Raw genomic sequence first — 25,187 nt, 5'->3', positions numbered from 1 at the left:
TTCCCTAATCCCCATATAAATCACACTAACTGATTCTGACTTTTCCCTGACCTTGTGTAAATCATTTCCCCCAAGCCACGTGTAAATCATTCTAACGCATTTCTAATTTGATTTCCCCTTTGCATGCTTCTTCCATGTTGAATAAGTGAATGAACCTTTCCATCGAACTCTGTTAAGTTGCACTTTTTACGTATTCATTCTAAAACCGTTTTCTTTCTAATATCTTTGGCGATGATTCTTTAAGTGTCCTAAACCACTCATTCATGACACATGGTATGAAACCTTTTAAATAGCAAAGAATTGCACCCCTTTTGGTGAAAAGATAACAAAGGTTCAACAAAAATGAGGGCAAATATTTTTTTATTTTATTTCTTCAGACTGGATCAGACTGTTAGCTGCTGCTGCTGCTTTACATTTTAACTTCCCTGGAACTACAGCTAATGCTGACTTGCCTGCCAGAGAAAGAAATGATCTGCTCTGCAGTTCACTACGTGCTCTCCGTTTAGAAGAAACCCTTGCCTCCTCTGTTCTCCCATCTTCTCTCTAGCCACTTCCCCATCATCAAGATTCTGACACATATGGCAGGAGTTTGTTCTCTTGAGAGGTTATTTTTTGTTCCACCAACAGTATATAGAGCATGACGGTGACATTAGGTCTGCTTTCTGCCACGATGACAAACGTTGCTTGCTTGTTGTACAGAAACCTCAGAAGAATGCAGGTTTTAATCAAAACAGAAGCAATAATTAATAAAAGAGGGATTATTTTTCTTTTGTTACTCTTACCGACAAGAGTGCGTTTTCTTGTCCTGACTCCTCCACAGTCCCCATTACAGGAAGAAAACTTTGACCAGTTCGTAAACTGACAGTCTTCTTGGCAGGGAATCTGGCACGTCTGTGTTAAGGATGGTAATGGGCCAGAGTATTTAAGGCACTCACTGATGTCAGCCTGTCCTCCGTCTTGTCTGCGACAAGTAATTGCTGGAAGCAAAAAGGGATGGAGTTTAATTCGGCAGTTTCTTCATGAATGTCTCTATTCCATTTAGTAAGTCTACAATATTCTACCCCAAAATCACAAAATAACATGGAATAGTTACACAACTACCTAATATTTGCAATCAGTTATATCTTGAATGAATACAGATGACATATATGACTTTTTTGAAATTCTGTTTAAATTTCTATTTATCAGGACTTGCCAGGAAAAAAAATAAAAATCTTACAGACAACTGTAAATATTATAAAAGTTGCACCATGTTATCCACACCTGTTATACCATTTTTCACATTCCCATTTTTCCTATATAGCCTATAACTCAGACATTTAAAAAACTTGCAATGCCATTTTAAATAGCTGAATCTTATATAAGCTATAAAGTTGTATCAGCAGCATATATTTTAGAAAAAGGGACAGACATGAAATTTAGAAATATATTTGAGTTCTGGTTACTACTTAACCACCCACAAGAGTATTGCTGCCTGACTGATGTTCTTCAGCAATTTTTAGTCTGGAAAAAGGGTGGAAGAACAAAGCATATTTGCTAGGGATGGAGTATCAGCCAACAGGGATACAATGTTTTATAACAGGATAGCCATATTCTGAATAAAAGCTTCTTAAAAGGAAAAAAAAAGTTTCTTGAGAACACTTTAGATGGCACAAAAGAAAGACTACACAACATAACATTTTTCAAAGAATAGGTCTGTTTCATTAATATAGTCTTTAACAATGCTCTATTATTGTTTTTCATGTTTTTTTTTTTAACATGGTGGTTTATTATTCTAACCTAAGCCTCAGTAAATTTCTTTTTATTTCCTTGCCCAAAACAATATAAAATTTATTACACAATGACAAGATTGGAAACTTCTAGCTGTTTACACAATAGAATTTTATTTATGCTTATTGGCCTCTGAGAGCACACAGTATATGCAGTATCCCATAATGACTGTAAAAGTAATTTGGGTCACCAATTGTCACAGTAACATTGCATCTGAACACAGTATATAATTCTGTATACATATGAGGGGATATCACGTTTTATATTACACTCCACTCCATAATTTAAGTATAGCACGTCAGATGTACTGACAATAATTGTTTTATTGGTATGTGAATTGAAAAAAAAATGTGAATTTTACTAACCAAACTATTATGGCATAATCAAGTTCAACTGTTGGAGAAAAATGAGGTTTGAATGCAGTTACGAAATAAAAGAGAAAACTCACTGTGAGTGACTATTTGCTCCTGGAGGAAGAAGGAAGAATACTTGAGGATTTTTTTTTTTTTTTTTTTTTAGATTACTGTAAGGTAATTGTAAAGGTTTAGCAACCCATGATTTCTGAAAAAAGCTTTTTTGTCCGACAGTTCTAAACTAAATTTCTACCTCATGATGACTGTAGGAAGCTGAACTTGATGACCCACATGGTCCATTTCTGTGTGCCTACTAAAAGATATCGAAAGGTCCCAAATGAATTGTTTTTGCCACACATCTGTGGTAAAACACTGTGAAAAGGAGGGGGGGTTGTTTTCGCAGAGATGCTAAGCAAACAACTTCCCTGATCCTTGACTGCCCTTCAGAGCAAGGCTGCCAGCACTGTTTGTAAGAGGCTCAGTACTGCATTAAGTTGTGCTTATTGGGGGACTGACCAGCTGTACATTGCCTAATACAATTATTTTGTCAAATCCTATTATTATTGGTGTAGTTTACATGAGGAAACCCTTTTTTCTTCAGATATAATTATAGTGATCCAATGAGCAAAACCAAGTATCTAAAAAACTGAAAATCCATACAACAACTCTTTTAAGGATGTGTTAACTGTACCTACTACAGGATTTCTAAAATTATGCAAATATTTTGGAAAAACACAAGTGAAACCAAAGTCTTCCAAAACAAGCCTCGGCTATTGTTTTGGATTCTTGTGAGATACTCTTCTCTAATAACACACATCGGTTTCCCCAAGGTAAAAACACATTTCAGACTAGTTCTACCATGTGGAAATTCAGAAGTCAAACCTAAATCTTCTGTTTTGAGATTGACTTTGGCATGTGCATGCATCAGCAAAATTAACTGCATCATTTTCACTGTGTTCTCAGGGAGATATAGGCCACCATTTTTATCAATGAAAACTACACCTAGCCAAGGGCTAAAAGACAGTCCACTGATTAATTCAATAACTTTTAATAACTTTGAAGAAAGTTTAACATCCATTTTAGATACTGCCTCTCCCATCTAGTCCTTTGATAGGCCATAAACACTATCCATTGAAGAACACTCTTTTTTTCTAGCTGAACTGAGTTTTTCTAAAGCCAATATTCGTTCCCTCATCTTTCTTGATTATTGCACATTACACCACGGGCAGATATCCACTTTGTCATAAATTTTTTCAGACTCATATTAGTGCATATAATTTACATCAAGCAGACCCAGGTGAGAAGCTCCGCTGAGGATTAACACTTTGGGTTTTTTCCAGATTAACTGTCAGTTGTACTGTAGCAATTAAAGCAGGAAAACTCTTCATCCTTGAGACCTAAATATTTCACCTTAGTAACAACACAAATTAGAGGACAGCTTGGCATACTAAATCAATTCCTGAATCTTAATTTTCACGGTGCCTGTCCGTAACTATTCATGTTACTTCTAGTTGACAAGACCTGGATGATTCACTGTATATTCCATTTTCCTATTGTTATTCTACAGATTCAAGTATTAATTTGAAAATTTTATACTCTTTGTGACTGTTGAAGAGTGGGTATTTTTCTATTACTTAAAGCACGGACTTTGACAACTGTATACATTCCATTACTACATTATTTTGGCCAGGTAAATGTCTTGACATCTGAAATGCTCGTGTTGTTAATGGAGTTACTTTTTCCACTCACAACATAATTTGTTCAAACTTATCTCCTGCCTTTCTGATCAAACCGATGGTTCTTTAATTATATTCTTAAAAGTCGCTGTGATTGATTATTAACTCACTATACAGGGAAGTGTCTTCAACCATTACAAAGCCATGCAGTGCCAGACTAATTATTTTGCTTATACAACCACGTTATATTTATTACTGACATTAGCAGTAATTGGAAAGAGCATGGTTTTTCTATTACTGAATTAAGCCCAAGTAATTGTTAAGTGAAAACATAAAACAGGTGTAACACTAACAGAAAAATCAAATTTAACATGGAAACCGTTCACTTACAAAATTGTTTTGGTATTTAACAATTATCATCTCCCAGAAGAAAGGTGTGAAATTAACGGCAGTCTAAATTTTCTAGACAAGGGACTTTGATGTAATTAAAACTTTATCTGATAGCATTGTTTCCACCAAGCCACAGGGGAGTACAGGCTGATATATACTTGTTGTTGGCATAACAAAACAGTAAGACTGTGTTCTAACAAGTCTTGTTCTGTGTGGGTTTACATAAACACCTTGCCAGTGTTACCATCATTAGGATTCTTCACCAAGATTTCACTGAGATGTGAGATTCAGTGTTGCCTACACCTAAAAATCAAAGTATTTTATAAATGAACGTGCTCTATGTCCTTTTTTTACAATACACTTGTGATACCATTTTTTCAATTTTTAAGTATTTTTAACAACAAAAATATTTAGTTTCATTTCTAGAAAGGCAAGAATTATTTCAGCATACTATCTTTTCTTCCACCTACTATCAGTGCTGCCTAGGCTATGATTTAATCTATGTTTATTTCTTTTTCTGTGGAACACAGCAGACTAGACACTGCCTGATGAAACGTTTTTATCATGAAGTATCTTAAGAAGGAGGCACATGCCAATAATACTGTTAAAATAGAAGCCTGAGCATTCTTTACATGCCAAAGAGTGTGTTTCTGCTGAATAAAGTTGTCGGCAGATTTTTGGCTTTTGTTTTGCCAATAAAAAAAAAATTCTCATGTAAGTACTGCTCTTGAGCACTGTTCTTCCAATTCTTACTTCAATACAAACCCTGAAGCTGCCCGTTGTCCTTTGCAGTGACTAAAATACGAACCAGGCAATAGGGCACTCTCATCTGCTAAGTCTCGACGATGTTAAAATACTAGCTTATAGTTCCATGAAGGAGCAGCTCTCCTTCATGATTTTGTCTCCTTTCTTGTGCTTTCAATGGGGGCACGAAACCCCCACAAGAGCAAATCCCCCTGCCCCCAGAAGCAATGCCCAGAGAGGGAGGCTGCCGTCCCTGCTCAACCACAGCGAGAGGAAAGGACTTCTGACCACCAGTTCTGCCCCCAGCTCAAGGCCTGCCTGTGCGCTCACGGACATCCTGGGAAGCTTCCTCCGATTCCCCTGCTCCACTGGCTTTCAAAGAACTCTACATACACCCTGTGAATGAAGATCAGCAAGAGCTCAGGATCAGCTCTTTAATAATGGCCAGTTCCCAGTGACCTCAAGTACAGCTATTCAGATATTTTCTCTGACAGCAACGTTACTTAAGCTTCTGCTTAAATTTTATAAATAACATTCCCCTTGCTGTTAGAGAATATGCTGATGGATTTCACAGTTTCCATCCCATTCCTCCTACAAAACTGAGGAAGATTTACGGTGGCAAGGACTGCAGGCTGCGCATGCTTTTGCAAATCTCTTTCTGGTCACTGGGATTGCCCTTACCATGTGCGTCTATCCATACACATTACGATGTGATTAGGCTATTGCCGTTTGGGCACTTGAGCTTATCATCTGCGACATATCCTCTTCACTAGCATTGGGATGCAGTCCAACAAGCTCTACTGAAATCTGCAGAAGCTACTGGCAAAGCAATCTTTTTTAGTAAGTTTCCTAGGCTTTTCTCTACAATTAAAAAGGGATTTGATCTGTATTGCTAAGTTCCTTCAGAAGTCACTGAAGCTGAGTTTTACCAGCACAGATTTTTTTAAGATACGAGCATAACATAACACATATGTGTTTAAGTTGGTCACAATTTCAAATTTCACACATTAATTTATCTCACTGAGCAGACCACTACTTTGAAGTTATCTATGTGCTAATAAATGTCAGCCTTAAGAATACACAGTAGTAACTCTTAGCACACCCTAGCTGGAGGAAGTTCCTCTCTCAGTGAGTTTTTATAGGCCACATCCCCATCAAATACTAGTAGCCTGGCTTTATCAAGAATTTACTCTCTTCTTCTAGGTTTTGTAATTTTTTTTCATAGATTGTAATGGCCAGCACTCTGTGCCTCTCCCTCCTGGGTTTCAGGTGACTCTTCAAGACATCTGGTCAAGTTACTCTTGTTAATTGAGAAACAACTTATGAAAATAAACACAACATAAATGATTTTGCAGTAAAATATGGCTTTTCTCTACATTTTTTGTTCCTGTTGGATAGGGTTAAAGGGAAGTTTCAAACTCCTTGCTGATGTACCCATAATATCCCCTCTTGAGGGTTTTGAACAAGAGACAGTTATGTCTTAAGTTACTGCAATTCTATAATACATTCCTGCCCTGTTTATCCGCTGCTAAAAGGCATTTTACCAGTGATACAACTGCAAATTTTCATTCACCACGGAAATTCAACAGAATTGTCATGACTGTCTGCCTTGTTCAAATAAGGTTCATGACAATGAATTTTCTGCTCAAGTATTAAATGCTGTGTTACTATGCTTAGATTTAGATATAAATACCTGTTCATCATTTGCATGAATAATTAACAAACATTTTCTTTAAAAAAATTCTTAAAAGACTTTGTTCTTAAAACAAAAAAACACCAAACCCTTTTATTCTCTTTCCTCTGCATTGACCCAAGTTCTAATTTTGTTTGTTTAAACTGACATGATTTGTAACAAAATCTTCATTCTACAAGACAGCTAGAAACAGAGCTGTCTTTAACAATGAATCACTACTCTCAACTTTATGATTCACCCAAGTATCTCTTCTGCCAAGGAAGACTAATGTGATAAAAAAGCTGAAGAATGGAAATGTAAATAGTAAAGCTGTGATATAAAGCAAGGTGTGCATACGCTCTTGTTACTCACAGACTCTTAAGATCAGACACCTCACCAGTCATTTTTATTGATTTCTAACTTCTAGTATTTCCTTCAGATTTAATTATCTTTCTAACTAAAATATGAAGAGTGCAGACTATTTTGTTCAAAATAAACCACTATGAATGCATAGTCAGATGTGCCTTTTCCCTGGTGTACATTCCTATTCTTTCTTATTTAAGACATTTGCTGATATGTTACATATTACAGTGTGTGTAGGCCATCAGATCAGAAATAGGACAAACTAATAACATTGGCAACATCCCCTTGCACTGAAAAAGAGGAACTGAGAACTGTTCTCACATACAAGAATGCAATTACTTGCTCTACTGAGTGTCAATGCAAAATGAAAGGACAATCCACAGGAATCCGAAGGGCTGAGATTACTTCTATAAGATTATTGTTTCACTTTGTCACCAAAATTATCCCAAACAGATGAATGGATGTGTGATTTCTGCATTTATGAACATCAGAAATTTGAGAGAGAAGTCTTTTTCAGTTGAAAAGGAAATGCTGCTATGTCTACATTTTCACAGTATGGTAAACATTTGCACATAAATCACCAACAAACAGATAAATGATCTGTTCAAAATATATTTATTCCAGTATCACATTATAAATGAAATATCAGAATGTTATACCAAATGAATTTCATATTTCAGTGTTTAACATTTCCTAATTTTGGTTAGGAAAAAAACACCCCTGACTTTGGGGTGGTTAAATGGACTTCCACAGTAGTGGTTCAGTCTTTTCTGTATCTCCATCACAAAATAATCTTTAAATAAATTATTTATAGTACAGAACTTTTAAAAACATATTGTCATGCAAAGTTTTCCATAGCCTGTAGAAAGTTTATTTACGTCAGGCCAAGTACACAGGAGGGAGCCAAGAATTAGCAGGGAGAGGTGACAAACCCTCTTCCAGAGTCTTCCTTGAGAAGCTGGTGAAATCTTTCTAACACTGTCCAGGGTAGGCAGTACGCTTGCTTTCAGGTCAGCCTCCTTTCAGTGAGCACCTTGCATGAAATCAACTCTTGTGGGGACCAAACAAAATAATGTGCACCACTGAAAATTCACATATGACTATTTTCATGGCAGAATTTGAAGTGTAGGAGGGGAAAGGGAATATGATAATGCCCTGTGTAGGAGATAACCTATATAAAACAAATGAAACACACTATCCATGTTCAAAATGCAATTTTCTGAGGTGTGAAGTGAATAAAACTTCACTCAATAATCTCTATAATTGCAGAAGTATGTTTTCCAAAGTGAAAGTTACTTTTGTGCAAAAATTCAACTATTAGTTCCAAATCATATTCACTGTAAAGGTGTCCAAAAACCCAGAAAATATTTTACTTTTCTCAATCTAAAGAAGAGCTGTACTAGTTTATTTAGCTCCTACAGAATATCAGTTTACATTACTAAGCACAAAAGTAAAAGATATATTCAACACATTGTCAGATATTAAAACAGTGAGACATGATATATAATATGCTTGTGTTTGAAACTTACATTTTCAAATATTACAAAAATATTGTGCCAAAAAAAGCTCTGTCTTTAATGCCTGTAACTTTCACAACTGCAACAGGCTAGACAATATTTAGATTCATGTTTAGATGCTTGGACTGAGGCACAAATAATCTTTGGTTATCCAACTTAAATAACTTTCTCCATGAGTTCTACAATAAAATTTATACATTCGAAAGATTTAATAAAAAGCAAAAATCTCCCCTTTCTAACAGTTGAACTCAGAAACATTTACAGAATTCTACCAAACCCATCCACTTTCTTCAGGCTTAGCTCCTCCCAGTAATCATTAATTAATGATTGCTCATCTTACCACTTGACCATATTACACTAGAGAGCTTCTTCCATTATATCTGCTTGTAGGAACAAGACTACTGCTTGAATACATCATCCTTTGCAAGATCAAACTCTGTGTAGCACCAGACAGAAATTTTGCCAATCTATTTCACCAGATTTGAAAACTGAATGCCCAGCGATTCCAATATAACGTATTACTCTTCATATGTGTGTACCGCACATGACTGACATTACAGTTTTAAAAAAGCAAAGTCTCATGACACACAAGAATAATAAAAAACAATTTGCAGGCGGTAGTGTCTGTCTTTATTAACTGACTCTGAGGCAAAGTCAAGAGATTTAGGTGCTACAATGCATGTGCAGAAGACAACATTTTTTACTACCTGAATTCCTACTGTCAAAAGCAGAAATCTTATTTTCTCAGTGCGTAATCTGAATGTGTCCTCCAGAGCTGCTAGAAATAGACTGCATTAGTGACAGACCTTCAAAAGAATTACCACAGCCAGAAGTCTTTTGTTTTAGCAGTCAATACCCTCAGGTTTCATCTTGTGGTAAACCCTAAACTGATCTCCTGTAACACTTTCTGTGGTAGGAGTTACTAGCTTAAGATTTACTCTATGACTTTAAGTATACCATAACCTCTACTAATACTGCAACAAAGTTAATGACCAGAACGTTTCACTTCTGCAGTTAGCAGTGCCCTTGCTCAGGAATTTTACAATCTGCTGAGCCAATATTGTTTTAATGGATTGGAGTTTGCGCTCAGAAAAGGCAGAAGAAAAAAAAACTTCCTGGAATTCAGGGTTGACTAGTAGTTCAAAGCAATTCAATTACTGTAACACAGTAAGTAGGAACTGCAATTATTTTCATACTGAATTTATTTAATGCATCTAAAAAACTGTCTCCTGAAATAGAGCCACACATAGAGAGTTCTGTTAAATCCTCAAAGGTCTCTATGAAGAAAGGTGGCAGTAAAGCTGGATAGGGATGCTAAAATTATTTACTGTCAAATGGACATTGCAGAAAAATGTCTGAATCACTGGGCTCGAAGGGTCAGTGGTTTTGAAGTCCAACCAGCAGCTGGTTAAGAGCGCTGCACCTCCGTGGTTAATTCCAGGGCCAATGCTGTTTAGCATCTTTAACAACCTGTGCAAAAAGCATCCTCAGCACATTTGGGACAACACCAGTTTGAGAGGAGCAGTCAATACCTACCCGGAGGGTAGTGTTGCCATTCAGAGGACCTTGACAGCCTGGTGAAATGGACTGGCACTGAACTTTAACAGTGTAAATGCAAAGTCCTACCTTCCTTATGCTCCCATTGCTCTCTACAACTACTTAATTCAAGGGTCTAGAGAAGAGAGTGCCAGACTGTTCTCAGAGATATACAGTGAAAGGAAAAGGGGCCATTGACACAAACTGCAACAAGGAAAATATCAGCTTAGATATTAGGGGAAAAAAAAAATGCAGTGCTAGACTGGACAAAGCACTGGAGCAAAAACCCAGAGAGGCTGTAGGATCTCCATCCTGGGAGGTAGTCCAAACACGTTGAGACATGGCCCTGAGCAACTCTAGTCTGGGTGGGATCTAACGTTGAAACTGGCCCTGCTCTTGGTAGAAGGTTGGACCAAGGGACTTCTAGAGCATCCTTTCAACTCAAAATTATTGTAGGATTCTCCGATACTAAATTTTCAAACAAACATTTGCAGGGAGCAAAAGTCTTATATTAGGTCTAATGGATATACTCATAAATATATCTTCATATTCTTGCCACATGAAAAATGTCACATTTTCACAAGTGAGTTTACACAACCTTTTTCACCAAAAGAAGCATGTGAAGTCATCCATCCCTTTCTTTTTTCCTTCTTTTTGAAAACATACTTTCCACAAACACCTCTGCAAACTTGCTTCAGCTAAGGATGGTGAAATAAGCTAAACAAACAATACCATAAAATTAGTCACTAATGTGGTATCTATACTTAAAACCAAATTAATATTGATATTTTATGAAAAAAACATTTGTCAAATACCGGTTAGGATGCACCCTACCATTCAGTATTTTCCTTTGCCGATGCACATAAAGATTAGTAAAATTAATGTTATGATGACCAAAATTTTAGGCATTTCACACACCAGTGCAGCTATAGATTTCTGAGGAATAAATGACAGAAACAAAGGGTCTAACCTCTAGCTTGTAGTCCAGGTCCACAAGTCTCCTGTGCTCCTGGACTGTCTTGGCGCACATACCATGGTACTAGCTGGCACCTGCGCCACTTGTGGGACTTCCACCTGAAATGAAGGGGGAAGCAATCAGCTTCAAACAATCCATCTAAACTTGTAGCAATCAAAACAGAGGCAGCAGAAGTGCTAGATAGTATTAGAAACCACCGTGAGCTATTGCTTATATTACTAATTAGTGACAGCCAATTCACAACAAACAGTAACAATACTGTAAATTTTCCCTCTTTCCTGTCAACTTTTTTGCTCCTTTAAGGATTAGGCCATTAAAAGCACATGGAAGCACAGAGGAGGTGGAGGAAGCAAGAGAAAGCAAGCCATATATATTTTCAAGGTTTTCAAAGTACAAAGGTACATTAACACTACCTAACAAAAGTGAAAACAACCCACAATATGAGGATTATACATTAATACAAAGCATTAACACACTTTTACAAGATGTGAGAAAGAAATTTCAATAAAAAAAACTATACAAAATAATAAAATTTTGTGACTTGAATACCAATTTAACAGAATTCCTTTGTTATGGATTTATATCTGAGCATGCTCAGAGTATTTTACCAGTCAACAAAGTAACATAATAAAATGTGAAAAGTGGATTTAGGAAAGTGACACTAATATATCCCCTAAAAATAAACCTCCCCTCTTTCTCACTTTCCCTCCCTCCCTTTCTTTTTTACACCTATCTCAGTGAAGCAAAGACATGTTGAAGTTTCCCAAATAGACTCCAGAGATAAGCCTCCAGGGTTCATTTCTGGTTCATGCACTATTGGGAGCATCTTTTGGCAGTAAATACAGTCACATTTACATGTTAGTGCCTTTCTTTCTCTTTTCCTTCTTCCCTCTTCCCCAGGTCTTTTCTTCCCCTCCCTTAGGCATGCCTTGCAACAGGACAACAAAGGGAACAATTCTGCCTTGCTTGGAGCCCAAATAAGTCTTGGAATTACGAACAAAGATGAGGTCAGATGAGGAAAGTCTTGGGACTTTTGTTTTATTTTCTCAAATTTCATGATTACAAGGGTAAAGTTTTCACAATAAACAAATTCCTTTGCTAAGTTTTATCTTCCAAATGCTATCTCAAAAGGAGAAATCAGAAGCAAAAAGACCCCAGCTACAGCAAAGCATTGGGACACTGGGTTTAAACGACTGCAGGGGTGCCTCAGGCAACCCAGAGCACCTGGAGTCTTGGGTAGCTGAGTGGCAGCACCTTAAAAATGCGGAGTCAACCACAAGATCCCATACAATGTGAATATGGGCCTGGACCATATCAACAAAGCATAGACAAAAAGAACCTGCAAAAAAACTTTCATAACAAATGTAATGTTGTTGTGCTGCTTAAATCATTGTTATTATTAATCATTAATATAAACTGCTATGAAAATTTTACATAAAGTTCTATATTCAAAATGGTTGCTAGGAAAGATTTATCCTGGAAAGTAATTCTTAGTCATTGCCATGTTCCTGCAAAGGAACTGGAATAAAATGGACTAGTAATTCACTATATGCCCAACCGAGTCTACGTATCTGTTCTGAAACCGTGATTTAGAAACGTATCCTATTTTTCTTAAGAAGTGGAATTCAACAAGCTTTAGAGGTAGTACAAGTTGAAAAATCATGTCTGAGCTGTCTCTGGTTGGTTAACACTACCTGTAGCTATAGCAAACAGGAGAAGCTTCACATTCCTTTTCCTCGAACAGAGAGTCTGGGCATTCTCGACCACCGTTGGTGGGGAGCTGGATGATGACTCGGTGACGGGATTGCTTCTTTACTGTGACATCCCCTGCAAAAAGTAGAAGAGCTTGTTTCTCCTGCCACTACATAAGGATGACAGTAATTAGGGGGAAAAATAAGATTTAACGTAACAAGTATTTGAGTTGATCGCTGTGACAGTGACATGCTATTTTGTCCATAAGCAGAAAAGTAAGCCGAGTAGATAAAACACTTCAATCTCAGTTAAAGGCCAGGGAGCAGAACTAAACAGAAAGCAACAGCAGCATTACTGGACAAATGAATATCATGCTAAAGTGAATGTCCAGGTCAAATTAATGAAAATTAAACCAGCTCAGTTTGCTGCTACACTTTAGAGTTTCAAATTTTAAATTTGCCTTAATCATTTGCATGCAAAACCAGAAACAGAAATTAATGGAAAGAAATTATTATATTTCATATTTTTCCGTTTACTAAATGACTTAATGAAAAAAATCTGATTGCCTTTTGCTTATCTCTGTAGCCAGGAATATAAAAAATTTAATTTACACTCTTGGTTCTCTCCAGGCCAGGCTTTAATTCTGCTCATTTCCCATCTAGGATTAACATTACCCTATCTAGATACATGAAACAGATTCCAAAAGAGCATGCTCTACATTTAAATGTAAAGTTTTATTTCCCACTCTGGGTTTAATTTACAGCTCACAATTTTTAATTAGTAGAATCATTCATTATTAATGATGAACAGTAAATAGCTCCTGTAAAAATTTTTATTCCATTCATCTTCAGATATCAGTTCTTCAGGCAGAACATTAAGAGAAACCTCAGAAATCTATATTAATTCCATAGCAATAACTAATACACAAATACAGTTAGGTAAAAGTCTTGGATTTTTTTTTTTTCTTTTTTGTTTCACCCCTCAGCCCCCACCCGAGAGCTGTAGCACAGACATTTGGCTGACTGGGTTGATATCAGCTTTGGGTGGGTTATTACAGCAGCTACAGCTTGTCTGAACACAGAAGCGCGCTGGACCATGGCCAAGCAATTGTAATTAGGAGCAAGCGGTAGGAGAATCCCGGCGGTGGCTCTCCACCACCTGGCTGCTTTTCAACGCAGAGGAAACCCTCCACTCCCGAGTCAATCAGCTCCAGGCGATGCCAGGAGCTGGCACAGGGGGCAAGACAGACGTGCAGCCCAGCGAAGTTGCTGACGAGCTTGCTGACAGGAATGGGTAAAACTCATGAAATAAAAATTGTTTGTGTAGTAGAAAAAGTGCTTGACTCACTGAATAGACAAAAGGCCTGTATTGATTCACAAATACACTATTTTTAGAACCGTACATGATAGTTTGTAGTCAACAGATGTGAAGTTATGTTCATTGCATCAAGACCTTCCTTAAAACCCACAGAAATAAGAAGAGGATGGCATTTTTGTCCAAGAAGATCTGCCCCAACAAAAATATTTCAGAAAGAACCATTAATATTGCTGTAAAACAACATAGTATTTAATAATGAATAACTGTTTCATAGATGCAGAGTCAATGGTCTTATTTCTCTGTTCTTTTTCAAAGGTTTTAAATTTAATCTTCCTAACTCCTTTTTTATTTGTTAGAACACACTAAGCACTAAGAGGCATTAGTGCAAAAATGACTTTATGCTTGTGTCTTTTATGAAGCATAAAGAATTGGCCATGACATTTGAAGTGGGTGTATTTGATGTAACAATATCTTACATTGTGATAACATGGTTACTGTGAGTAATCACCATGTCCCAACACAGGGATTAGCACCCTGTGGAACTCAGGGTATTATAGACTCTGTCTATGAGAGTACATCTTATAAAAATGCCTCCTGTTAAGCTTAAAAGAGAAAAAGAGATAAGGCAGAAAAATGTGGGCAATATTAAATGAGTCATCACTTTATTTATGATTTCAATGTAATAAAAATTCAGCGGAAACCTGCACTGGCTTTAAGAGCTTTGTCAAGTGTATTATAATGCTATTGCAATGTATGTTTAAGTCAGACCATTAATATCAACTTAAAGCCTGCTGATTTTTATTAACTTTCCTTCAGTTTTCATTGGGCTAGAATAAACCAGCACAGGCAAAAGTGAAAGAGTTTTGCCAAAATTATATACGAATTAACACCTCTCTCTCTTCAAATACATTTTCTGCAATTGTACAAGTATGTTTTGGTGTCACACTAAGAGATCAGCATCTGCTCTGTGACTAGGTTTCTCTTTATCAGGGGAAGATGCAAATGGGAGTTTATAACATAAAAGTAGGCAAAATGGGGAAAAAAACTAAACAAATGCTTATAGAAAATGTATAGAAATAACTATCCTTTTCAGCAGAAACTCCTTGCAGCTGCTCTACCAGCTATTACATGTCCTCTGTCAGAAAGAGATAGGTATTCTGCCAGCAGTGACTGCTAGCCTGACTCCTTTTTTCTCTTAAAAATCTGTCTACTAGCACACAATGGATAAAATTACCTTCTTGACACGAAGAAGGACACAACGTCCAGTCACTGAATGGAGTCACGATACAGTCCTTCCTACAGGGAAGCAGACAAGGCCTCACTGTTTCTGGTCGGAGGCTCTCAGGGCATCTAAAAAAAAACACCCGAAAAAGCAGCATTATCAAATAAACAATCATTCTGCAGTGAAGTGGTGAATCACGAGAGGCACACGGGGGGAGTGTTGGTTGCCAAGAATTCACCAGAATTGAGCTCAGAAGTAAAAACTGTTAGAATTTAAATACAGCTGGTGGAAGCAAGCCAAAACTGGTGCATACTACACCTGGGGACTTAACTAAAAGAAATCATGATTCCAGACACTGCCTTTTGAGTGTTATTTTCATGCTTCCAAATGATTATGAAGAAAAGCCAGATAGTTTAGCTTAGCAAAATACATTTTTAGCTCTTCATAAATCTTCCAGTAACATAAACTCTGGAAGGAGGCATATTTAAACTAAATAACATTGCTATCCCAGGAACAAATAGGTGTAAGTTGGCCATGATTATGACAGAAACCAGAAAAGAGTTTGAAACTGCCAGATCAATGAGATTGTGAGAGACTGTCAGAAAGGACAGAAAACCTTGCTTATTTTAGGAAGAGGCTTGATCAGCATATAAAAGGGATTATTGGACTGCCACATAGAGGACTGATTAACTCAGGTCATTTTCCCCCATTCTGTGTTCCTAATTTTTTATCAAGGACAAACAACTCTCTGTGCTGAAATACTTGTTTTCAGAATGATACAATAACTCTTGCAGAAGTACTGCAAATCTTTAAAATAATTTCAAAATTACTGTTGCCCTAAAAGTGCAAAGAATGTGGGCTGTCAGAGGATTACATAAAGAGGTAAGAAAAAATGTCATGTCTATATTTTGGAGCTTTTGGCTCATGGCAGAAAAACATTATTGTGACTAGCTTTTCCTCTTGTGACTTCTGGGCATCTTGGACCAGGGAGATGAGATACCAGATTTATATTTGGATTGGATCAGCTGGGGAAGCTTGGCTTGCACGAGGCATCTTGCTTGCCAGGCTGAAGGGATTACAGGCAAGTCTAATGATGAACTACACAGAAAATGTCGTCTCCATGGTCAGCGGAGAACTATGCCTGTGTGGTATGGGAGGAGAAAAGGGGTCAAGGAGAAGAAAAGTTGAGTTGCAGCTTCACAGGAACATATTCTTCAGCAATAACACTTTTTAGTTCATTATTTTCATCAGTTATCTCTGCATTTTCCTGTCAGTTCACATAAACTTCTCAGAGTATGATCCATTACTGTGAACCGGCACCAACTTCTTGGTGCCTCTTATAATGACAGCTCCACCCTTTCTCTTTTCTACCCTAAAATACCAACATGAAAGACCATGAAATATTATATCTATAGCAACATAAATCTACATCACCTCTCCATAAGCTTTCTCTATATTTTTAAGTCAAATTGTGCCTTGTTTCTGTGTGATTCATAAAATCAGATTGTATATGCATGGGTGTATTATATATGGTCAGGTACACTTTAAAAAAAACATCTGCCACCAATCACATACATTGACTATGTTTTCAGAAATTTTCTCTAAGGTTAAAATTAAAAATTATTCTGAAAATTATTGAACACTGGCTTACTAATGGCTTTTTTCTTAGAGAACAACAGAAGTTGTAAGCATACACAAATGTCTGAATTATACACATTCACTGTTTCACTGAGAACTCCATCTTTCAGGAGCACTGAACGTTACAATTCCTCTTCAGATCCTTGGACAAGGCAACTAGTTCAATTGGGATACTATTTCTATCTCTTACATTGTTAGTATTTAGTATATGTGGCTTAAAGCAAAGTATTGATTTTTTTCTGCAGTCCTTACTCAAGGTCAAATTAAACAGAAAAGATACAAGCTCAAGTCTGTAACTTGTGAGGTAGATAAGGCCAATAATATTGATTGTATCATACCACAGTAATCCTTTTTATTAAGGGGAGTTTAAAACAAGGTTCCCATTTACATTTTCATGTTAAATGTCTGGGTCTTTAAAAATTATTCAGTGATTTTAATGGAACAACTTGGAGGGTTAACCAAGGCTGCTTTTCTCATTTTACAGGGTTCATTTATGACACAAAAAAACAGACCTCCTCCCAAAAATTTAAGGTCAAATCAAAGGCAGAGACATTAACAGTAGATTTGGAAAGGAAGATAAATCATCAGAGGTTTTTTTAAATGTAAAATGGATAACAAATAAAACACATAATGGTATCACGACTGAATAGAACAGCAACTTAAATACAGCAACTTAGATTACTGAATGTACTGGTATTATTCCCCGTATTTCTATTTAAACTAAATTAGGAATAAGTCCACTGCTGAATAAAGCAACAAATGGCAGGCATCGTGCAAATATTTAGTGCAAGAATAGTTGACTTGTGAACTTTCTAAACAACCTCTGCTATCAGCTCTTCCAGCTTTGATCTGTCCCAAGTGGGATATATTTACAGACTGCTAACCTGTATGAAGATATTATCACATGCATTTTATTAGCAGCGAATCTGTATTTAACCCTGTTTATGTATTAAGTTGTAAAATCAAATCACTGGTCCAAAGGGATCTCTTAAAAAAACATGCATGTGGGGAAAAAAACCTCACAAAGGTTGTCAAATTAATGTTCAGACTAACGTCTCAAACTAATGCCCTGACAGAGCTGCACTATGCTTCACCTCCTTGGTCTGCTTCTGAGAAGATGCACTTAGGTGGGTTGTACCGAATTTAGATCCAAAACAGTATTTTTGCACAGAACTGCACTAATCCATATAGTGCGCCGCTTGCTTGGAGGTACGAAAAGGATCTTGGAAATGGTGCTGCGTTGCACACCACACACGTACCCCAAGACTTTTATCTCAATTCAACCTGATGACAGCAAGGAGCCAAGTGGATTTAGTAGTCAGTCAGCTGCCAGCAGAATCACCACTGTAAATACCACCCGTAAAAATCAATAGTGAGAGACGTATTACACAGTCATCCTGTAGCTTCAGTTTTGTATATTTAAAAGATGAATTGTTCCCTTATGAGAACCCAAAGATGGGGATCTTTTTGTCTTTGCATGAAGTCATTGGTGATATAAATATAAAACAGCAAAACCCAAAGATAATTAGAGCATGAAGATATTTCTTAAGATCTTTACTTTTTTGGGCCCACTTGTCCCACGTTGACTCTCACACAGATGACCTTTCTTGTCTGCATCCCCACGGAACAGGTGGCCTCCCCGTTCCAGCTGGCAGAGGAGTTGAAAGCAGAGACAGACGTATCCTCTATGCACTGTCCCCACGGGCCAGTCTGCCAATGATACACAGTGCAAGAGTGTTCGTTACAGCTGCGCGTTTCTTGTAGGGCACTACTATTCGGGCACTGTACTCCTCCTGGAACAATAAAACAGGGCAAAAGTTCATGCAGTGGAAAGAAATGAGGTGTTTTATTAAGAAATAAACAAACACACTTTGAAATCTTATTAGTTACATATTATCATTTTGATTACATGAAAGAAATCCTGTTCCTTTTCCCTCCTCTTCATATGCCCAATACTGACTTTGACAAACTTCAGCCAACAGACTACACAGAACAGACTGTACATGGACATTAAATGTAATCATGTACAATAAGGATGTCAAAATAATCAAAACTTTTATAAAACACTACTTCAACGTGTTTGGAGTAACTTACAGCCTTTTTATTTGGGGGTTTTCTAAAAGAAACTGCAAAAGATCACATAAGGAGGTATGAAGGCTCAAGGCAGAAGAAATGGTTAAATATTCTAGTTATGCATGTGTAGAGACCACTGTTTATGTCTAATTCACGGATCAATTAAAAAGATTTTTGGAGCTCTTGTCCTAGCTCCCAGTGGATATTTATCCATGTTACGTAATTACCAAAGAGGATGATGGCACAGCTGGCAATTTCAAGTCCAGATTGAGATGACAAAGGCTGTCACAGGTTAAGATTAAAATGCATTCATGTGTCAATAATTGTGAAGAAAAGCTCAGATAATGCTATCTTTCCTGTGTCCGGTTTCAGATAGTATGTTCAGTTTCTTATACTCAAGCACTTCAAAGCTAATCTGGCCTCCCAGTCCTCCATGATTAAAGATGAGGTCTTTTCTACCTGATCATAGACTACTAGATCGCTAGCCCTGTGAGTAGACCATGTGTCTGCTAGATTTCTGGTGTTACTACACATACAGAATCTGGGTTTAAGAATTAAATTAAACATTCATGGCCTACACAGGAACAATAGGATCCCTATCTTCAGGTGGTGGAAAGCCACAGAAAATCTAAACATTTTAGTCTTTCCTGAAAGACAATTACAGTAAGAAAGATAACTGAAAGAGGAGCTTTATATTAGCTACTGCAAATGAGCCATACAATTTGTTTCTGTAAAGAAAAATGCATGCTCACACTAAGTGCATGTCAGAGAGCCTATTAGCCTTTATATGCCACCACTCAACTTTAGGTTGACCTCCTGCTCTACAGACATGCAAGAGGGAGTTTTAAGCACTCATTGTTGAGATAAATTAAACAGACAACTAAATGTAATAAAATAAACAATGGATACTTCAAGTACTCCAACACATGCAAGTCAAGTGTCAGAAGCGTGAAAATACTTTATATCCCACGTTGCTTTGGTAGGATGTCTAGATCTGCAGCAAACATGAGGAAAGGGCCATTCTAATGAAACCACAGGACAAAATCCGAATTCTCAAGTTATTTCCATAGAGATATTTTTAACTTCTGACTTTAGCCTAAAAATATTTATGCAACCAAGCAACAGTAAACATTGTATTAACTGAAATGTCACAGCAAAGACTAGTTAATCTTTAGTTTTACAAAAGAGGATTAGAAAAACCTTAAAACATGTGAATGTAATTAAACAATGACTGGAATAAAATTGTTTTATGCCTCAGAAGTGATGCAACTCAAATCTATCAGAATTACTTAAAATATATGTCTATATGCAAAGCATCAAGACAAAACGTCATATGCATTTTCCTAAAAAAAAGGAAATAAAAAACCAAATGGTAAAACATAATTACTGTTATGTAATAAGTTTCAAAAAGTTATTCAAGCAGCTTTCTTAAGGAAATAAAAAATCTTCCAGTTAACACTAGCAGATCGGAATATAAACAAGGAAATTAGGAAAGTGAATGCATTTTGAAAAGAAAAAAAAAAAAACAAAGAGAGTAAAGTCATACATTATTTGGCACGAGAGAGAAAATCAATTCACGAGACATCTAGACATGTTCCCCCAATACAAGGGTTAAAAAAGGAGAATTTAGAAGAGGTAAGGAAGGCAACTAAATTAATTATTTCCATCTGATGTTAGCTCAAGAAGAAACACAAGGGGAATATTTAAGCAAATTCATAAAAGGGTGTGTGTGGGAAGAAATGTATCCCCAGGAATGGATGCCATAGCCACCAGTTCCTAAGGCATTTGAGAGAATAAAGTGACAACTTAGATTCAGTTTTGACAGCTATGCAAGAATGTATATTCAGGGAAAAAATTAGAGTGACATTGACTTGTAAATGAAAAACACTGGGGCATGAATGTCTGCAGCTCAGTGGGAATTCAGTTCTATTCAGATTAAATGAGTAGTTTAAAAACTGTAAAGAATGAACAAAATGTGGAAATAATATTACTGAAATATAAAACAGCTACCACTAGTACCACACCTTTGCAATAATAAAATCATATTATTTATGTATAAATCAGTGTGTCATTCTCTCCAGGAAAGCACAAGCATTCCCTTGTGCTCCCTCAAATTGAGACAGGTACAGAAGACAGGCTTGGAAAACTGGTAGTTAGAGATGCCCTCTACAACATCTGCATAGTGGTAACAGGATCAGCGTTGTTCAACTTTAAGGGCATTTCACCAAGTGAGGACAGGTTTGACAGGAATATAAAAATTAATGAGTATCACCAAAAAAAAAGGACATTTAATTTTATCAGAATACAAGAAAAAGGGACTTATAATACTAAACACCTTTCATATAATACATGATCAGATGACTGTAAATAACTGCTTGGCAGTGTTAAAAATAGTAATTCCAAGGTACAAAAAACGGTTGGTGCTGAAACATTTCTTTTTTGTTTTGGATACTTAAGCAAAGGACACTTGGCAATGAAAGGCTAGCTTTACAGAGGGAATTGCATATTACTCATAAAATAGCAGAGATATGGAGGGTAGTCTACCTGAAGCTTTAACAGAATTGTCATACGCTTAGATTGCTTTTCTGCCTGATTTGGAGCTGGTAATGGGTAAGACATCTCACTCCAGGATATTCAAGGATTGTATTTTAGAAGTCTTTGTTGTGACACTGTCTTGCTAACTTCCAGGTTTCAAAATGCTTAACATTTATTAAAGCGTTTAAGACGATTGTAATTAATCACTTTACAAATGCACGTAATTTTGTATATGCATTTGAAAACAGCTGGAATAATCTTAAACTTTGAGAAAACAGATGTGACCGAGATGCCTCTTTTTATCTAAAGAGTGAGGTGTTACTCATTTCTTCTTTGCCGTAGGAACAACGTAGGCAATCCTCAAGGCAGCTTCACTTCCCAAAACCAGACATGGGTCAGTACGTGCAGGCCGCTAACGTAAGAACGACGACTGCCCTGTTGGTGCAGGTCTCCTGTTCCAGCTCTGCAGACATTCATGCTCCCTCCCCTGGTGCGTGTCAGTTATACAAATCAAGCAAACCTGTCCTATAATACACAACAGGACAGGAGTTAGGGTGCACCCATGGGACATGAGAGGTCTGTCCTCAAGTCCTTTCTCAGATAAGATTTGAACCCCAGACCCCACACTTCAGGCAGGAATCTCAACTGAGGGGTCCTGAGCAAAAAGGGGAGCACTGTAACATCCTCTCCCCTGCCTCACCTTTACATGCAGGTGCCAGGTCACTTTGCAAGTCTAGCCTTTAAAATTCAAGTTCCCTAGTTCCAAAACTAGGTGGTTTTTTTTATTCCTGTTTCAGCTGAAATCAGTTTAAACTCATGAAAAACCCTGTATTCTCCAAAACTGATCCCTGGCTGAATAAGCATTTTGCTCAATTCGATGCTTTCAGATTTAATTACCAAGCACTGTTATTTCAAGCCAGGAAAATACAAAAATTTAAAACAAACCAACCCAACAAGCATAAGAAGAGTAAACACATTCAAAAGCCCCAAATGTAACTCCTCTTTTACAACTCTGAAGTCAAAGTGCACTGGAATTTTAACAGGAATAAAATTTTAAAACATATGAACCATAATTTGCCTAGAATTGAGAAGAAACTCCTTTGATCCAGCTATTCCTTACACGTTCAGTAAATCAATCTTGCAGATAGATGAGAAGTATATGAGCTATTGGCCCCTGTCAAACAGAATACCTGATAAGATGGACAACTGGTACTCTATACTATCCAACTCATTGATATTTTACAGTCTGTGATATATGAGGTCATACTAAATAGTCTTTCTGCCATTATACGTTGCTAATCTATGAACATACAATAGCCACAGTAAGACATTGCCACGCATATGAATCACTGCTCTAAGAGAATATTTTTTTTAAATTGTCCTTCACTCATTTTACTAGATTAAGCTTTTAAATCTTCTTTGCATTTGACTTGTGGTTTGGGTTTTTGAAGCTTTACTTTTCCAAAGCCAGTATCAGTCACTTACTACGGATAAAACTTGGAATGTGTCCACAACATTAGTTTTATGCTATATGACATTGATTTGGCAGTGTCAATCAACGACAGTGGATAAGCAATACAGAATCAATTTGCATATTTACCATTTACTGAAAAATTAAGACTTATTTAGTACTTTTTAGTCAGAGGTCATGGCCTATGTAAAATAGTCAGCACATATTACTAATTATATAAGGTTTATTGTAAGCAGGAAGTAAAAAGTTAACAGAAATATTAAATAGAAAAAAAACCCAGAAATAATCAAACCCTACATTCAGCAGAGATAGGCTGAGCTGTATGAGATGCCTTTACTAGACTTATCCAGAATAACTGTATGATGTATCAGGTAACATCGTTATGTCCTCTGCTGTCATTTTAAATTTTGAGACAATGACTTTCCCGAGTTTCTTACTGTACCATGAAGATGTATTTGACAGTGACACAAATGAGCTACCACTATAGGCAGGCAGGCTCACAGACAGGCAAATTTATAAAAATCACTTCACCTTTCAAACCTTCAAGCTGAGGACAATGATCTGAGAAAAGATACCAAAGATGGTTATTTTGACACCAGTTTTCACATGGAGTCATCTCACAAACCACAGAAAGTCCTTATCTTGAGGAAAGAGATTCCTCTCCCTCTACTGAATGCAAGTAAACAAGCCCATCCCAGACGTGCATGGCCACACTGTGCTGGAGGCTCTGCAGCTTATGGTTTGACCATGCAAAAGAGGTGTTGTTCTGAATGAGGAAATGCTGATGAGAGGGTGTACGGCTGAGGTCAGCTCCTGGCTCAGGCAGAAATCAGCGTGGTGCTGGAGGGGCAGTCATATCCCAGAGCTCATTAGAAAAGTTTGTCACTACTGTAATTTACATATGGCTTCAATTTTTCCGTTGAAGTTATTCTTGTCACTAAGGAATTATTATAATGCTGCTGAATTATTCCTATTCTAAGTCATCCAAGAAATTTTATTATACTGTGGCTCTTTCCTGGTGGCCAGTTATGCTAATTTGATGGTTTCTTCAAACCAATTCAGCAGCATAGACAGCTGTGAAGTAAGAAGAAAAATAAGGTCTTAAGTGTGAAATGACATAACTCTATCATGGACAGTCACCTGGCAACATTAACAAGCAAAATGACAGAATATTGTATTTTTTGTTCAGTTTCTCTCCTCTCTGAAATAATCACAGACAATACTTTGATAAGAAGCCATCTGAATTCCAGATAAAAGAACCGATTTCATATGTATTTACAGACCCTCAAAAATTTCAGTGGGATGTTCATGCTTAAGTACACCAGTGAACAAGAATTAAGCACTTCAGATACTTTGAGGGACTGTGATATTCCTTGTGTATGTAATGTCTGCAATGCTTTGATCTTGCCACGTTTGTGGACTAAATTCTCCATGACTAGCAGGAGGATACATGTGATCAAGGACTCACAGTGATAGATCTGGGCACCTTAGGTCATCTTAGAAGCCAAGTTTAGCCTTACTCATAGATTGGCAACAGACTTGCACATTCCTTCATTAATGTCCAATCCTGATATCATAGGAATTTTATATACTTATGTACAATATATTTGTCCTATTGTGTTCTGAATAAAAACTCTCAAATATCATGGCTATATTAGACAGGAATTGCTATGAAATGGCTTACCTAACCTGGTCTGTCTCTCATACTAACAGTTCAAGGAAAGCTTAAAAAATCCAAAAGGAAACACCTCTGAGACTGTTCACCTGAACAGAACTGATAGCTATTTTCAGAATTCAGTTTTAATGTGTAAATTGATTTATTGGTCTTACATTTATGAGACCTGGGTTTCTTAGTTACACATGATGTTGACAGAGTTTTCATCAACAGTAATGTACATTTTTTATAAGCTATGAATAGAACTATGAACTGCATGTTTCCCAAAAAAGGTTCATGTGGAGGTTCCTTTTTGTATCAGCAGAATACAGACTTTCAGATACATTAATATATTCTATGCCCCCAGAACATAATATGACCTCCCGGCACCAACACAATCAGTGGTTTCCGTTTCGGGACAACGGCTGATCTCTGTCATGCAATTCTGGAGATGAAAAGTCATTCAGTTATTTGTCAGGCAGCAAATGACTAAAAGGCGTAAGAGACATATGAGGAGAAAGATGACAACAACAAATTTCAGTGAAGCATTAAAAAAAGAAGCTAAACTCATACTTTTTGAATATAATA

At 36.9% G+C, this 25,187-nt stretch overlaps 1 protein-coding gene across 1 annotated transcript in view; it reads right to left on the bottom strand.

Moving 5' to 3' along the window:
- THSD7A (thrombospondin, type I, domain containing 7A) overlaps window positions 1–25,187 on the bottom strand; it is a gene marked incomplete at its 5' end in the record, with an annotated part of 127,485 nt that overhangs the window by 47,094 nt on the left and 55,204 nt on the right. The window contains 5 exons of the mRNA XM_010282175.1: window positions 783–977; window positions 10,992–11,095; window positions 12,692–12,824; window positions 15,241–15,356; window positions 18,425–18,659. Of these exons, the coding sequence (XP_010280477.1) occupies window positions 783–977; window positions 10,992–11,095; window positions 12,692–12,824; window positions 15,241–15,356; window positions 18,425–18,659 (783 nt within the window). The remainder of the gene's footprint in view (window positions 1–782; window positions 978–10,991; window positions 11,096–12,691; window positions 12,825–15,240; window positions 15,357–18,424; window positions 18,660–25,187) is intronic.

This window comes from Phaethon lepturus, unplaced genomic scaffold (genome assembly GCF_000687285.1).
Source record: "Phaethon lepturus isolate BGI_N335 unplaced genomic scaffold, ASM68728v1 scaffold600, whole genome shotgun sequence".
NCBI classification, from domain to species: Eukaryota; Metazoa; Chordata; class Aves; order Phaethontiformes; family Phaethontidae; genus Phaethon; species Phaethon lepturus.
The sequence above is the reverse complement of the archived record's forward strand: the minus strand, read 5'-3'. Positions and strand labels throughout refer to the sequence as shown.